The 17,476-nt window shown below is 55.4% G+C and overlaps 1 protein-coding gene across 13 annotated transcripts in view; it reads left to right on the forward strand.

Annotated features, from left to right (window-relative positions):
• Positions 1–13,583: 13,583 nt before the first annotated feature.
• Positions 13,584–17,476, forward strand: part of ELN (elastin) — a 31,025-nt gene continuing 27,132 nt past the window's right edge. For 5 of the 13 annotated variants that reach the window (XM_086692077.1, XM_086692081.1, XM_086692083.1 and 2 more), the window contains exon 1: positions 13,584–13,752. In XM_086692077.1, coding sequence (XP_086548203.1) covers positions 13,632–13,752 — 121 coding nt within the window. In that variant the 5' untranslated portion in view covers positions 13,584–13,631. The remainder of the gene's footprint in view (positions 13,753–17,476) is intronic. The other 8 variants (XM_086692072.1, XM_086692074.1, XM_086692078.1 and 5 more) reach the window with 3 other exon arrangements.

Below are 17,476 nucleotides of genomic sequence, written 5' to 3' on the forward strand. Positions count from 1 at the left end.
ACTGTATTTAGGGCCTACACTCTTCCAGTATGACCTCATCTTAATTTGATTATATCTGCAAAGACCATATTTCCAAATAAGGTCACATTCACAGGCACCAAGGATTAGGACTTGAATGTATCTTTTGGGGGGACACAACTCACCCCACTACAAAGTCCAAGAACAGGCACCACTAATCTATGGTGACAGACACTAGCTTGAGCGGTGATCTCCAGCGGGTACTGCTTGGAAGAGACATAGAGGAGTCTGCTGGGCTGGAAATGGTCTGTACGTTGATGTGGGGGGTGGCGATAGGGTATATAGACATGCAAAACTCCTCAAGCTGCCCGTCTAAGCTTTGTGCACTTTGCATGTGCTATTCCCACTTTAAAATGCCCTTGTGGGGGGAGCCCGGCTGGCTCAGCCGCTTAAGCGCCGGACTCTTGCTTTCAGGTCATGATCTCAAGGTTCTCAAGTTTGAGCCCCGCTTCGGACTCTGCACTGACAGCGTGGAGCCTGCCTGGGATTCTTTGTCTCCTTCTGTCTCTCTGCCCCTTCCTTACTCATGCTGTCTCTCTCTGTGTGTCAAATATAAATAAACAAACATTAAAAAAATAGAAGGAAGGAGAGAGAAAGAAAGAAAGAAAGAAAGAAGAGAGGTAAAGAAAGAAAGAGAAAGGAAGAAAGAAAAAAAGAAAGAAAGAAAGAAAGAAAGAAAGAAGAGAGGTAAAGAAAGAAAGAAGAGAGATAAAGAAAGAAAGAGAAAGGAAGAAAGAAAGAAAGAAGAGAGGTAAAGAAAGAAAGAGAAAGGAAGAAAGAAAGAAAGAAACAAAGAAAGAAAGAAAGAAGAGAGGTAAAGAAAGAAAGAGAAAGGAAGAAAGAAAGAAACAAAGAAAGAAACAAAGAAAGAAAGAAAGAAGAGAGGTAAAGAAAGAAAGAGAAAGGAAGAAAGAAAGAAAGAAAGAAACAAAGAAACAAAGAAAGAAAGAAAGAAGAGAGGTAAAGAAAGAAAGAGAAAGGAAGAAAGAAAGAAAGAAACGAACAAAGGAAGAAAGAAAGAAAGAAAGAAGGAAATGCTCTTGTGGAATTGAGGTAACACCCATGTAAGACTGACACATGCAGGCCCACTCACTCTCACGGACACCTCCCCCAGGGCTTGGTGTCATCCTGTACAATCAGCAGGGGTCGGCAAGAGGGCTGGCCAGGCCGCCCTGGTGATTTCAAGTGGACCATGAGGCACAGATGGGATGTATCTGCCCCAAACCTGAAAGCCACCACCCATGCCCAGGGCCACAGAGACCACCCCTCGGGGCACACTTCCTCCCCTGGGGCCTGGAAGGAAAGTTCAGGCAGCCGAGTCTGCATAGCATAAACTACTTAAATGCAAACCCGGGGACTTGAAATGCTCAGGCCCTGCAGAAGTGAACCCCCGCCCCCAGAGGCAGAGAAAGATACAGGAACACAGAGAGAGACTGGAAGGAGAGATGCAGGCGGAGAGACACAGATCAAGAGATAGAAAGGGACAGACAGTGGGAGACATCCACCCATTTACTTACCCCCTTCTGGGTCTGAGTTCTGGCTCAGGTCAAGATGGGTGCTGGGGACGCAGAGGCGTCAAGACTAGAGCCATCTCCCAAGGAGCACCCGGCGGTGAAATAAATTCCTGACATCCAGAGGGAGTGGGGCCAGCCTTTAAGTCAGGTCTGCCCCTCTTCCTGAGAGAGCCGGTGTTTCATCCCCCCTCTCTCCACACCTCCTTCAAGAATCCAGAGATGAGACGGATCCCAAAAGCAGAGGAAGTGATAGGCCAGCCTGGGGAGGGCATGGGCCAGGCAGGGGAAGACCCCCAATGCGAAGGGCCGGCTCCAGGAGATGTGCATCGGCCCCCCTCCCAACACCCTGCTCTTCCCCTCCGATCCCTCCCAGGCCTTGCTCTGTCTGAGGACAGGGGCTGGGGAGAGACGCTGGACTTGAATGAAGGCTCAGATCCCATCTGCCATGACTGGTTGTGGGGCCTTGGGCAAGTCGCTTAACCTCTCTGGGCCTCAGTTTGCTCTTTTGATAATGGCAGGAGAATGTTTCAAAATACAGGTCGGGTATGGTGAGGCCAACAGATCAGGAGAGGATCACCATTGAAAAGATGATCCAAGGGGCGCCTGGGGGGCTCAGTCGGTTAAGTATCCGACTCTTGATTTCGACTCAGGTCATGATCTCACCTGGTTCATGAGATCGAGCCCCACATGGGGCTCCATGCTGGTAGCTCAGAGCCTGCTTAGGATTCTCTCGCCCTCTCTCTCTGCCCCTCCCTGCTCAAAAATAAATAAACATTTAAAAAAGAAAAGGAAAGATAGTTTGTTACTCGTAGATCCCAAGAGAGAGGGGCTAGCTAGGCAGAGCCACACGGGGAAGCCCCAGGGCTGGTCAGAAGGCCATGGGAGAAGGAATGCGGACAGGACCCTTTGCTGTGGTTGCTGTGGGAAGGAGCGGGTGAGTCAGGATAAGCGGACTCAGAGTTGGCTACTCTGAATAAGTTAGGTGGGCTTTTGGGTGTAGAGATGGCCCCCAATTGTCTGATGCCTGGCCCTGGCGTGATTAGGGCCAGTGGGTACTGGCCTGGAGCATGACAGCCCCATAATGTTGGCGGTTGAGGTGTAGGCTCTGGATGGGTTGGTTCATCCATGAAAAGCATGGCCCCAGACAAGCTGTTTGCTGTCGCCAGGAATTAGCTCCCCCTCGGAGGGGTGGCCCCTCCAGGGTCAACGCAGCCCCAAGACATCAAGGCAGCAAAACCGCAGAATAAAAAGATATGATTAATACAAGGGAATAACAGCGCCCCCACCTTTGTTAGGACATTAAGCCAGCTAGTGTCACGGAAGTTCCCAGAATGGCGCTGACAGGTGGCAGAAGCTCGGCAGAGGCTAGCCTCCAAAGCCACATCTCACCTCCTCGGGGAAGCCTTCCTCAACTGGCCCCCCACCTGGCACCTCTTCTGCCTGATCCCCCCTCCCAGGCCTCCCCTTAACACTCTCAGATGCCCTTTTTCTACATCAGCGAGCTCTCGCACGCATGGTTCTGGGGGCCAGCGGTCTCATTCGTCCGGGCCGTTGGGAGAAGAGGGGGCAGTTCAGCTGGAATCGGAGAGTATTTTTAAAGAAATGAATGAAAACAATGATATTCCCCCGCCTGGATACTCGGACCATCTGGTGCCACAGTGTGACTGGGAAAGACCCCTCAGAGAGGTCAGAGTGGGTGCGGGGTATTCTGTCCTTCTAGGCAAGAATCAGAACCAAAGGGTCTGCTCTCGGGAGAAGGTGCAATGAACGTGTGGATGGTCAGGGAAGGAATCAGAGCGTCCAGAGGGCTTAGTTCCAGAATGTTCCTTCGCTGCACTTGGGGCCTGGCAGGAAGGAGGAGACTAGGGTCTTCACAGAGGCTAATTAAGTCAAAATGAGGTCATTGAAGGAGAATGGGTTAGGCCACAGACATACACAGAGGGATGACCACACAGGACACGGCAAGAAGGCGGCCATCTTATCTGCTAGCCAAGGAGAGAGGCCTCGGGAGAAACCAACCCTTCATCTCGAGTGTCAACCTCCAGAACAGCGAGACAATAAGTTCCTATTGTCTGAGCCCACCCCCCCACCCCCACCAGTCTGTAGTCCTTTGGTTATGGCTGACTAGTACACCCTCTGGTGGCTCCTCCTTCTTTCCAGAAGCAGCAGCTGTGGGTGGAAGATACAGGTGACCTTCACACAGAGGGGTCTGATGGTCAAGGTTAGGCCCGTGGTTCTCATGTTTGAAGGCGCTCATTATAGCACAGATCGCTGGTCCCCCCACCATGTGTCCGAGTCCGAAGATTGGGGCGGGGCCTGGGAATCTGCGTCGCTAACAAGTTTCGTCCCCTGTGGTGCTGATGCTACTGCTGGTCCGGGGACCGCACTTTGAGAACCAACGATTTTCGTGCTCGTTAAACCCTGAGAACCGCGGGCCAGACAGCCGGAGTCCCCTGTGGGAGAGTCACTTGCAGAGATGGGCCATCTGGCCCCAATGTTTTGCAAGCTCTGCTGTGCATCAGAAGGTCTTGGGAAAACCCCAACACTCGGGCCCTAGACCAGAGATTGTGGTCCGGGGTACGGCCTGGGCAGTGAGACTTAGAAACCCCCACGGGTTCTGACATACAGCTAGAGGACGGCACCTTCTCCGCTCTGCACAGCCATTGTTCAGAGGGGGGTCTGAGCCTGAGCGGGGAGGTGTTACCCAGGGTCACACAGCAACTGGGGCGGGTCAGGGAATGGATGGGCAGGGACCCTGCCTTCCCACCAGAGTGGCCGTTTCCAGGATTTCCACGCCCCCAAAGCCCTCCTTCAAATGAAATGTTACTCAGAGCCCCAGTATATAAACCGCACAAAACCATGTCCACCTTGGTATTTGTTGCGTGGGGCCAGGAGTCATGCCCACCCAGCGTCCCCACCTCTGTCTTCGGGAGCGAAGTTCTAACTCATGATGTCCTCCCCGGGGCGGCACGGGGAGGCGACCCTCAGGAGTCTGGAGGGCTTTCGGGCCAGGAGCACGCATAGTCCACACCTCAAGAACAATGTGACCCAAGCTTGGGGGCCAAGACCCCGGTTGTTATCAGCTTGGCAAGACCCTGATGTGTAGCCAAGCCATGGGGGTCAACGAGGTGTGTCAAAGGGGGGAGGTTTCCCTGTCCCCACCTGTTCACTGATACATTTACTCCACCACACTGTGAGAGTCTCCCTGCGTGTACATGGACAACTCGTAAATAGGGATTGCAACAGCATCTTGCAGACTTTCTGACCGTGACATGCAGGACAAGAATCCAGGGCTCGCACGCAAACACATGTAACTCAGACAAAAGATTGAAGACAGCGAGGCTGATCCGGTCACAAGTATTACCCTTCATCCATTCCATTCCACCCTGTTCTCTCCATCTTAAAATGTTCCTGGGGGCTTCTGGGTGGCTCAGTCAGTTAAGCGTCCGACTCCGGCTCAGGTCATGATCTCGCGGCTTGTGGGTTCGAGCCCCGTCTAGGGCTCTGTGCTGACAGCTCGGAGCCTGGAGCCTGCTTCCGATTCTCTGTCTCCTTCTCGGCCCTCCCCCGCTCATGTTCTCTCTCTCTTTCTCTCTCTCTCGTTCTCTCAAAAATAAACATGAAAAAAAATTCTTTATTTTTTTATTATTTTTTTTAATGTTTATTTATTTTTGAGAGAGACAGACAGATGGTGAGCAGGGGAGGGCAGAGAGAGAGAGGGAGACACAGAATCTGAAACAGGCTCCAGGCTCCGAGCTGTCAGCACAGAGCCTGATGCGGGGCTCGAACTCGCAAATGGTGAGATCAGACACGAGCTGAGGTCGGACGCTTAACCGACTGAGCCACCCAGGCGCCCCGAAAAACAATTTTTTTAATAAGTAAATAAAATAAAATGCCGTTTCTGAGCCACTAAATCAATTTCACACCCACCGATGGGTCACAGCCTACAATTTGAAAAGTGCTGGTGGAGAGTGAAGGCTGAGCAGGAAGGGCCAGCATCCTCCCAAGGTCAGTTACTGGCGGGTTTTACCCAGGGCGGGACAGCTGGGATTGTGTTTCTGGAAGCTCCCCAGCAGGCAGACAGGCAGGCAGCCCGTGGGTGGGCTGAAGGGCAAAGGCCAGGGCCTTCAGTCTTCCTGCCTTTGCATACACCACCCGGAACACATCTCCCTGGGAGATAAAGGAACAGGTTCAACTCTGGTATCATCTCCTCCAGGAAGCCTTCCTGATTACATCCCCTTTCCCAAGACTGCAGGTGCCGGTGTCCCGTCTGTCCCCACCCCTCCCAAGACCAAGGCCCAGCCAAAGCAGGCAGCTCAGGAATGTGGAGACCAGAAGGAACGAGGGAGGAGATAACCCGGGCCCAGCGGGAGCCCCTGGCCCAGCCTCGCTTGCCTCCCACCCTGCATCCTGGCAGCTGCCCTGTCCGCCCCGTGGGACCCGCCTGGCGCCACAGGGATCAGGCCAGCTGAGGGTTCCGGGCATGGGTGGAGGGGTCTGCCCGAGGCAGGGAGCGGCCAAACGTGGTGTAGGGATGGAGACCGGCAGAACCCAGGAGGAAGAGAGCTCCCCGCCCAACAGTGTTCCCGGCTCAGGCTCTTGGAAGGGGTCCTGGGCACGATGGGCTGGAGGAGGTGAGCCGATAAGGGCGCGCAGGAGGGAGCACTGCCCTGAGCCAGGCAAAGGGAGCACGGGCCGGGCAGGGAAGGCGTAGACAGCTCTGCCCACCAGCTCCCAGAGCCAGCACGGGAACAACTGGGGTGCCCTGCCCAGGGAAGAGAGGGCCGTGCATCTCCAGATGTACCCCAAAGCTACGGCCATCACCCCGTCAGAGAGGGGAGTAGCTGCCAGGGTAAAATACTCCAGAGGCCTCAGTTCCAGGCCATAATGCCTTTGGGTGACCTTGTGCACCTCTGAAAGACTCCGTTTCCTCACCTGGGTAGCGGGTCGGTTTATGGAGCCGGGAATACCTGTGTGTGTCCATCGTGTGTCCCGTCCCTCCTGCAGCTCACCGGGCTGCAAGTCAAAGCGGCCAGAAGCCTTCTTCTCTGGGAGTGAGTATTCTAGAGGGGCAGGAGGCCTGGAGCCCGGGGATGGGAGAGACCCCTGGGGGCCCAGGAGCAGGTTACTACTACCAAGCATCCCAAGAGATGGCCCAGGCCCTGGGTTCCCCAGTCCGATCACAGTCCCGGGGTACGCAAAGGCACCGAGGCTCCGGTAAGATCAGTGAGGCCAGGGGCCATTCACCAGACACCTGGATTTGGGTTGGGGATGGAGGGTGGGGACAGAGAGACCCAGTTACTGGGATGGAATTTACTGCTGTCTGGCCATGTGACAGGAGCTCCGAGTTAAAATTAAAAAGATCTGAAGGAGATACAAAGAGTGCTCTTTCTGGCTGTCCGAGCTCGCAGACAGGGCTCCTAACCCCTGTGTTTATACTTGGGATAATAATATCCCCAATCGCAAATGGAGATGTGCTTTGTAAACTGTCAAGTGTCAAACAAACGAAAGGCGTGTTCTGGATTCATCCGTCCTAGGTCCCTGGGGAGGCGGGTGGGGGGGGAGGGGGTTGTTGCAGAGTCTGCCCGGCCAGCAATGTTCCCCCACAGACAGCAGCAGACGGCTCAGGAGGTGATGTGGGAACAGCACGGGGCAGAACAGCACGGCCTGTCCGGGACACCCACCCCCCGGCGCGCATCGGCCAAGGACCCAGACTGACAAATGACTCAGACACACAAACACCCAGGCCTGGGCAGAGGCGAGGCGTCGCACAGAGGCTGCTGGATCGGAGATGAGGGGCTCAGAAGCCGGGGCGTGGGGGCGGTAGGACGGGTGGAGGTGGCACTCGTGGGGAGGGGGCCTCTCCCTGGGCCTCCCTCCCCTCCCTCCAACCTCAGCCATCGGCCCTGGTTGCCTCAGTGGTGTCATGGAGCCCATCGTGCATCTGAGCACTTGCTGTATACATGATGCTTACAGACATGAGTTTTCAACCTCAAAGGCTTACAAAGAAGACCCCTGTGTCCATAAGAGGAAACTGGGGTTTCTGGGGGTTAATTCATTAGCATCGATGTCACCACTATTGGGTATTACTCGGTGATCTGTCCAAACTCACGTGCTTATCAGTGATGACCACCTGCAGCCTGCAGCCTGGGAGAAGCAGAAACACCCTGTGCTAGAATCCCAGCCCCTTCCCCAACTTCCAAACTGCCTCTGAGAACCTCCTGTTCCTCCCTCAGGCTAATCCTGTGTGATGATCCGGACCCCCGGGTGTCCGTTTTTAACTGCAGACCCTTTATGCCCAGCAAAGTCTGACATCTGCCCCGTTGGCAGTTCCCTCCCTTTGCTGGCCCATAGTCGGAGAGGTCCCTGGCTGCCTCTGGGCAGGGACGAGCCACCAAAGGCCTTTCTCGTTTTCCAGCCAAAGTGTCAGTTCGAGGTGCTGTCTCGTACCCCACCTGCTCTGGCTGGGTCACCAGCATGAGGCAGGACCTCTCTTCTGGGGCTGCCTGCCAAGGTTGCGCCCCAGGCCTCGCCCTCCCCATCATGCCCTGTAGCCTTTGAATAACGGGATCCCGCTCAGGCTCATCCTCACCAGTCCCCCTTGTGACCTCCACCTGCGTTGTCTAGTTCGGTGGCCCTTGGCCACACATGGCTACTGAGCGCTTTAAATGCGACTAGTCTTCCAAAAAATAAATAAATAAAAATAAATGCAACTAGTCCAAACTGAGAGATGCTCTAAATGTAACCTCCACGCCAGTTTTTTTTTTTTTTTTTTTTAGTTGAGTGTAATTGACGTATAACATTTGTTTCAGGGGTACAACATGATAACTTGATATTTGTGTATATTTGGGTTTTTTACATGTTTATTTTATTTACTTTGAGAGACAGGGAGAGAATCCTAAGCAGGCTCTGCATTGTCAGCACAGAGGCTGACACAGAGCGTGAACTCACAAACCGCGAAATCGTGACCTGAGCCGAAATCAAGAGCCCCCTAACTGGCTGAGCCACCCAGGAGCCCCCATATTTGTATATATTGTGAAATGATCACCACAATAAGTCGGATAACATCCATCACCAGATACAGTTACAACCATTTTTCTTGGGATGAGAACTTTTAAGATCTGCTCTCTTAGCCATTCTCAAATATGTAATACAGCATTTTTAAATGTTTATTTATTTTTGAGCAAGAGACGGACAGAGCATGATCAGGGGAGGGGCAGAGAGAGAGGGAGACACAGACTCTGAAGCAGGCTCCAGGCTCTGAGCTGTCAGCCCAGAGCCTGATGCGGGACTCGAACTCACCAGCCGTGAGATCGTGACGTGAGCGGAAGTCGGCCGTTTTAACGACTGAGCCACCCAGGCGTCCCTATAATATGACGTTGTTAGCTATAGTCTCCATTCTGCACGTTACAGCCACGGGGCTGATTTATCTTATAACTGTAAGTTTATACCTTTTGACCACCTTTCCCCTTCCACCCACCCTGCGACCCCCAACCCATTCCCTGTATCTGCGAGTTGGGGGTTATTTATTTATTTATTTATTAGATTTCACGTATAAGTGAGGTCATATGGTATTTGTCTTTCTCTGTCTGACTTATTACGCTAAGCATGATACCCTCAAGGTCCATATGTTATTGCAAATGGCAGAAATTCCTTTCTTTCTTATGGCCGAATAACATTCCATTGTATGTATATATATATTTTTTTCTTTGTCCGTTCATTGTTGGTGGATACTCAGGTTGCTTCCATGTTCTAGCGATTGTAAATAATGCTTCAATGAACATGGGGTGCAGATGTCTTTTTTTTTAAATTTTTTGAAATGTTTATTTATTTTTGAGAGAGAGAGAGAGAGAGAGAGAGAGACTCTTAAGCAGGCTCCACGCTGTCAGCACAGAGCCCGACACAGGGCTCGATCTCACGAACCACGAGATCATGACCTGATCTGAGACCAAGGGTCAGATGCTCAACCAGCTGAGCCACCCGGGCGCCCAACAGATGTCCTTTACAATTAACATCTTTGTTTCCTTCGGATACACACCCAGAAGTGGAATTGAATCCTGCACCCCAGTTTCAAGACTTAGGAAAAAAAAAATAATGTAAAATATAGAGATACAGCATATCATTAAAATCTATTTTTACTTCCTTTTTCTTTATTTTATGGGGCTATTAGAAAATCTAAAATCAGGGGCAGGTTCTGGCCTTAATGTCTGCAGCTGGGTCTCTCCGATGAGCGGGGATAGATCAGGCCAGGGGAAGGGGTGTTTCATTCTACCTTGTTGCGGATTCTCTCCAGAAGTGCCTACACTCGAACCCAACCTCCCAGCCAGCATTCTGTTCCCTCCCAAACCTCACTTGGGTCCATATGAGAAATTCAGGCTCCCCTGCCCCTGTAACCTTGACCTTATTTTAACCCACAGGATTAGCTGAAAGAAGCCATACCCACAGGGAGGTGGAAATGACAGACAGCAGGGGACCCAGGCAGTAGGAGGGGGCACAGCAGGGGTCGTGGGTCCCATAACACCAAGCTGTCCCCAGGCTAGCTCTGCAGCAAATGCTCTCTCTTTCTCTATCTCTTTCTCTCCCTCTGGTTCCAGGTCCCACGCAGACAGCGCATCCTATAGTCAACAGATAAAAGGACCACGTGTAGACAAGGAGAAAAGAGAAACCACACCCGGACCCTGGGGGTCAGTTCACGTCAGCAGCCTCTGCCCCTATCTCCTGGAGGGCACAATTGTGCTTTTATCCCACACTCTTGGACAACAGGGGAGACAGAAATGGGTCCATCCTCAAACGACCTTCAGGGACAGCCAGACCAGAGGGAGCATAAGAGGAAGCACCAAGCCCAACCAAGAAAGCTCCCACCAAGGACCCTCAGAGAGGCTGGGGGCAGGGATGCAGAGGGCACAGACCCACAGGGACAGAAGCTGAGACTAGGGGGCCTTGCCAACAAAGGCCCAACGTCCAGCCTTCCAGGACAAGTCTCGGAGCTAGGGTCCAGCCAGAAGGGAGGCCCGCCAAGAGGAAGGAGAACGTCACTCGACTCTCTAGTTGAGCTGGGTCATGCAGGGCCTTGAAGGCCATACTCAGAAGTCTGGACTTTCTCCGGAAGGCGGCTGAGGGTTTCTCAGCAAAGCAATGAGAGGCTCAGAGGTGTGTGGGGCTGGCCGCTCTGGCCTTTCTAAACTGGGTGCACCTAGAAGACGTGGAAGACAGATAGAGGGGGCCTGTCAGTGACCTCCCCTCCCCGCCCTGGGATGCCCAGCCGCGAGTGGGCAGGGGAGGCTTGTCAACGTTAACAGCCAAGCCAAGCTCACCCAGGACGCAGCACACTATGCAGCCCCCTGTGGACAGTGCTACGTTCATGACCTCATTTAATCTATGCAGCTATGCGGGGAGGTCGGCACAGAGCAACTGAGGACTGCTAGGTTTCTTGAATGTATGCGTGAATGAACGAACAAATGTTGGCTAATAACTGTAACCCCCAGTCCTTACATTATGTACTGGATGCATTGGGCTAAATTGCACCGATGGGTTTGTTTCTGGATTGAAGCCCCTTTCGAGGCATACGGAGCCTCGTTGGATACATTATTGGGCCTGCTATAAGTGAGCACCGGATGCTAAGAAGAAGGGGGCCCCGGGTAGGGGTGACGCACAGGGCCTGGCCCTGCGGGGAGAGGTGTGGCCCAGCAGCCCCGAGTCTATCCCTGCAAGCGCCCCTCCACACCTCTCCTGGATCTCAGGCAACAAGCACTCTCCTGCTGGCTCAAGCCTCTCTCCAGTCCTGGAATTAATAAAGACTCTGAACAGACTGCGGTTTGCAAGTCTGAAAGCCGGTTCCTGCCCACGTCACTGCCCTGAGAAGAGTGGGGCCCATCTCCTCCCCAGCACCCCCTCCCTTCCCCCTTCCCGGGAGTTGGGGGGGGGGCACACAGATGCACCCCATAGACTCCCCTACCCACGTGCTAGCTCATCCTGGGCGCTGAGCCTCAAGACCCCGGCCCCGGAGCAGCCCCTACCCCCACCAGCAAAGGCTAGTTCGGGCTCCTGACCTCTTTCAGCTACCCCAAAGCATCCCCGAATAACACGCACTGGAAGTAAGAGCCTTGTACACTTACTGTGCAGAGGGCTTCAAGCCAGTTCTCCTCATGCACCCACCTTCTTCCAAACTCCGGGCGCAGCTGCTGTCTGAGACCAGGGAGAGGGAGGGATGGCCCAGGGTCCCGAGGTGGCCCAGCAGACAGCCAAACCTAACAGTCACCCTAAACACAGCAGTGGGCTTGCAGAATGGGCGATACCAAGAGTAACACTGGAGTGGTGGTTCCTGCAGCAAACGAGGAAAGAGCATTTGGGATCTGGCAGGCACGGCACAGAAATATATGACCACATTTTATTTATCTTTGCAATAACCCTCCTAGGCAGGGATATTTATCACCCTCTGACGGATGACGAATCTGAAGATCTGTGAAGAGGCTACCCCGGTAGAAAGTGCTAGAGTTGGAAGTTAGCGGTAGGTTCGCCCGAGGCCAGTGCGTGGCCTTGCAAGACCTCCAGGCTGCCACAGCGCTCCTGGCTGGAGGTGGGGTCCTTTGGCTCTTTTGCTCAGAGCTGGGGTGGCCTCTCCCCCTCACTCCCCATCTGGGAACAGGGGAAAGCTCACAGAACTTGTGGCCTCGACTTTTTCCCCTCGGAGGCTCCGATGAAGGCAAGCGTCAGTTTCCCTCTTCAATCCCCGAGCTCCCAAATTTATCCCCCACTTTCAGAGGCTGGGGAGGCATGACCTACCCCACCCCAGAAAAATCCCCGAGGTCCTCATCCTGTGTCAGGCAGGCTGGGACCACCTGAGTCCTTCTGGAAATGCTGGTCGCGGCTGTTTTGGCGCAGGGCTGCCCCCTCCTGGCCACCAGAGGAATGTCAGCCCCCCGGGCGTTCTCCCTGGGGCCTGGGGAGAACAGACAGTCTGGGGACTCTGAGTCTGGTCTGCATGCTAACAGCGCTCAGCGTTGAGACAGATAGGGGCTGGGTGATAAAAGGGGGGCTGGGCCACCTGTCAGTGTGGGTGAGGTCCCCAACTCCCTGGTCCCCCATAGAGCACCTGGGGACCCTGCCTGAACTTCACCAGACACCGTGGCCTACACAGGCCTGCGTGTGGGACTGTGACCTTGATCTGTGACGAATGGAATCCCTGTGGTGTGTCAGGATCCCCCACATGTCCCTCAGATGTCCCAGGGGACAACACCAGCATGGTCTTCGTTCCCGGGCGGCCATTCCCCTGGTGCAGCCCGTCTGCTCTCGCAGATACGGATCCCGGACCTGTGCAGCACCCCTTCCCCAGCGGCCAGGCAGGGGAGTGTGCCCTTACCCAATAAGAGTGGAGCCCTATAATGTGTCAGGGTCCTCCTTCCTTTCCCCAGATGCCCCGGGGGACAGCGATCTCACCTTCCAGGCCATTGTGCTCATAGCCCCTCAACCTCTGGAGACCTGGGCCCCAGGCCTCGGACCCCAGACCTGCCCAACACCCCACCTCCCCAGCTTTGGGCAGGGACCGTCTCTGACCAGACCTGGGGGTGTTGAGGGGAGTCTGGAGGGCCAGGGTGGAGACAGAGGCGCGGGACAGCTGGCCTGTGTCCCCACACTGGGCCCGGGGCCCAGCCGGAGGGGCGGGGGCCTGGCCACTCGGGCCTTGGCTGGGGCCGGATTTTTGGCTGGGCTGCAGGGCCCTCCCTCCCGCTTCCTCTCCCGAGGGCTGTCCTGGCAGAGGCCCCCCTCGCACTTTCTGGCGGGAACAGGGCCAGCAGTGAGGGAACAGCTACAGAGGGAAAGCAGGAGAGAGATGAAGGAACTCTGTGTGTGTGTATGTGTGTGTGTGTGTGTGTGTGTGTGTGTGCGTGTGCGCGTGAGTGTGTTTTAAGGAAAAAAGCCCACAGTCCAGTCCAGTCAGACCCAGCCTGGGAGGCTTGTGAGCCGGGCCTTTCGTAATTGCCCCCCCTCCCCGCGGCCCCCTCCCCCAGGCCTCCCCCTTCTCCCGCCCTCCCGCCCGCCCTCTCTCCCTCCCTCCTTCCCTCTCAGCCGACGAGGCAGCAATTACGCTTTGGGGATAAAATGAGGCGCAGAGAGCGGGCTGGGGCATTTCTCCCCGAGATGGCGGGTCTGAGAACTGCAGCCCTGCGGCCCGGAGTCCTCCTGCTCCTGCTGTCCGTCGTCCACCCCTCGCAGCCTGGAGGTAGGCCTCACCCTGCCCCCCGGGGCTCGCCGGCAGCCCGAGGGCCTCCCGGCCAGGTGGCCGGACTGACAGACCAGAGGGCGCCCTTCATCCCGCCGTCCTCCAGGGGGTCCCTCAGCCACTGGATCCTCAGAACGGCCCCTCCCGGGAGCCAGCCCGTGCAGAGGAGGAACCTGTCACACAGACACCCCGAGACTCAGGATGGTCCCAACCGTGTCCAGGTTCTGCCGCTCCGACAGGGCTGAGGACCCCTGCTCTGTCCTGGGAGCTCCGCCAGTGTGGGGGGTGGGGGGGTGGGGGGGGTCTGGAGCACACACTGGGGAAGGGCCGGTGGGGGGTCCCGGTGGGTCATGGGGCACTGGCGGTTTGCACACCTGTGAACCCAGCGGGGTTGCGCACATGCCCTGAGGGCAGGGGACCTGGGTTGGAGGCCAGCTCAGCCGCGGAGAGCTGTGTGACCTCAACAGGTTCCTTGTCCCCTGGGAAGCCAGGACCCCCCTGTGAGGAAGGTCAGAGTCAAGTTGATTACGGGGCTGTGGGTTGGAAAGCCTCTGCTGTGGTCTGTCCCTGGTGAGGAGGGCTGGGACATCTGAGCATCTCTGTGTGTGTGTGTGTGTGTGTGTGTGTGTGTGTGTGTGTGTGTTGAGGTGGGGGTTGAAAGGTATGTGACAGTGCCTGTTAACATGTGCAAAAGTCTGCCACCTGACAGGCATGTACACGTGGGAAATATGGTCTCCAGGTGTGGATTGTCACTGTGTATGTGACTCTGTGTGTGTGTGTGTGTGTGTGTGTGTGTGTGTGTGTGTGTATGTGGTACAGAACACAAATGAGGATCAGGGAAGCTGGGGAAGGTATTTATCTGGCAGAGGGAGGGTGGCCAGTAGCAGAGGCTAGAGGGGACCTCGGAGCAGTCCTGTACGTGCTGTCTGTTGCAGGCCACAAGGGTGCCCTCTGTGGGGCCACTGCACACCTCGAAGGACCCTAGGAGTGGCTCCCAGGGGGCCCCCGAAGGTGCTTCTGGCCACAGGAAGAGAGGAGTGCAGACACTTGAGCCATGTGGTGGGGTGGCCTGGGTGGGGTCAGCTTTCCGTGGGAGTCCTCCTCACCTTAGGAACCAGACCCTCAGTGGGGCCGGCGTCGGGGGGCACAGGATGGAACAGGGCCAGGCCAGAGGGCCGGAGTAAGGGGCTGGGGCTGCAGGAACTGTTTCCGTGAGATTGACCAGCCAGACAGGACCCCAGAGAGCAGAGGCTTCCTGCACAGAGGTCAGCTCCCAGGCCTGGATTGGGGGGCGGGCAGGGGGGAACACGCACACTATCAGTTGGGCCCCGCAGGGGGAGCGAGACAATCCCAGAGGACCAGCCACCCCAGCGCCGAGAGCAGCAGCTCTGGGCTCTCCTGAGCCTCCTCCCGGCTCCCGCAGGTGTGGCTCCCGAACACCCATCTCTCCAGACAGTGCCACCAGCTATGTAGCATGGCAATTAATCCCCTCAAAAACCCTAAGAGTTGAGCCTATGACCTTCTTTTACAAATAGGGAAATGGAAGTTCAGACAGCCAAAGGCATCTCTGAGGGGGTTAACACCGGCCAAAGGGGGTTAACACCAGCCAGTTCTCTGCCAAAGGGTGACGGGTGGATGCAGGGCACCGGGCGACGCTTGGGAAAGCCCACGCCCGAGACTGAGTCCTCTAGAGTGGGCACACCCTAGAGCAGGTGCCCTCAGTGACACTACCAAGCCTCGACCACCCTGCTTCTTTTCTTGCACATAAGTCTCAGCTCTGGCCCACGTGGTAGACCAGCTAGGTCCCAGGAAGGAGGACGTGAATCCATGCCATCTGTTGGGGGTTTTGCCCAGGGACTACCAAAATCTAAAGAGGTTGGGGTGTGGAAAGGGGTGTGGAAAGGGCCGTATGTCTACACACACACAGAACCGCCCTCCTGGCTCTCCTGGGGAGCCCAGCTTCCCCCCGCCCTCCATTGAGAGGATATCACCCCCACGAGTTCCCCAGCCCCCAAAGAAACATATTGTCAGTGGAGGGGGCTCCCCAGAAAACCTGGTGGCAAGGGGTGTCTAGACCCACTCAGGATGGCTCCAAAGTAGCTTTGAGGACCAGCTGTCCCAAACCCCTATGCCATTTATAAAGGGAGAGAGAGAGGGAAGAATTAAATCAGACAGAGTTCTGTCTCCCAGGACCCAGAAATAATATCAGCCTTTCTTTTTCTGATTTCGGAACTAAGGATGATTTAGTACAGGGCTTGTCAGCCCCTGGCTGAATATTAGACTTAACTGGGGAACTTTAAACAATTCGAATGCCAGGGTCCCACCCAAGAATTCCTGCTTTCTTTGGTCTGAGGAGGAAACTGGACGTGGAGGTTTTATAAAAACTGTCCAGGTAACTCCGATGAGCCTCTGGGGCCAAGGACCTCCGGCTGAGCTAATCCTGCTCTCCGCATTTGCTGGGGCCAAGGCAGGAGGTCAGACGTGCCCAGGGGAGGGAGGGGACAGAGTCCCACACTAGAGGACGGATTGTTTTTGAAAAGCCCTTGGCAGGCTTTCTCCCTGCAAACAATAAACAGCTTCGTGCGGACTGATCCGCTCCCCTGCCAGCCCCCTGGACTTGGGCTTGGCAGAGCCCCTTGCCAAGGCCTGCTGGCCCCATGCTCATTCCGGAACAGCCTTCTCCACATCTCTGAACCTGAAGCCCGGGGGCCCAGGCAGAAGGCCCTGCGTGTGACTGGGGTCAGCTGTGGGTCCCCGGCCAGGCGCCTCATCTCCCTGGCGCTTGATTTCCCTGGCTGCAAAATGAGGGAAAACATCCCTGCTGCATTTATCTCCTAGGCACAGTGGGAGGCGTCAGCCACGGAACATCTGCAAACATCAAATAAGGGGACTGTGGGGATGTGAATTGCTAAAACGATAGATCTTCGTATTCGGACGCACTTATTCGGGCTGATTGACTTTTATAATCAGTGCCCGGTTTTAAGGTTTAACTTTCCCTCTCGCTACTCACCCCCACATTCTGTCTCCTGGGCACAGCAGGCGTGAGTGATGGAGGAAGCAGCTAGGAACGGGGCGGGGAAGGCCCGGAAGAGTCCCAGGAAATCCAGGAAGGCTTCATAGCAGAAGAGGCCTTTGAGTTAGACCTTGAAAGAAAGGTCAGCGTTTGAGGGGCTGACTGTGGATGAGAGATGAGCCTGGGCCCAGGGGGCCCTGAGAGGCAGAATTGGAGAGACGGAGGGGCAAATTCTATCTCAGCAGAAAGAAGACCTCTCTGCAGGTAGGGCTGACGGTGTCGGGAGGGGGTGACTTTCCTGTCACTGGAGGCGTGTGAGCAGAAGCCCGGGGGGCGGAGGAGGGAGGGATGTTTGCGGAAGGAGTTTCCACCCAGGCCAAGAAGACTGTTACGATCTCGGAGAGTCTAGGATCCGGATTCTAAGACGCAAGAGACAAGTTCCACCCTGGGCTAGCCCGCGAAACAAGCCAAACCCACATAAAACAAGACAAGCATATGCTCCAAGCCAGCTGCTTTGGGCCAGCTGAGCAGTGAGAGCCACAGGCCCAGAGAAGGCAGGAAGGGAAGAATTTGAGCTCAGTCTTGGAGGAAGGGCAGGACTGGGGAGCAGAGAGGCATCCTGGCAGGAGGATGAGCTCTTGCCAAGGAGGTAAGAAGGAGGGTGACCAGCTGGAGCACGAAATGAGGCCACTGCCTTTTTGAAGGCCCCTG

The sequence above is a fragment of the Puma concolor genome, chromosome E3 (assembly GCF_028749965.1).
Source record: "Puma concolor isolate L17-30 chromosome E3, mPumCon1.1.hap2, whole genome shotgun sequence".
NCBI classification, from domain to species: Eukaryota; Metazoa; Chordata; class Mammalia; order Carnivora; family Felidae; genus Puma; species Puma concolor.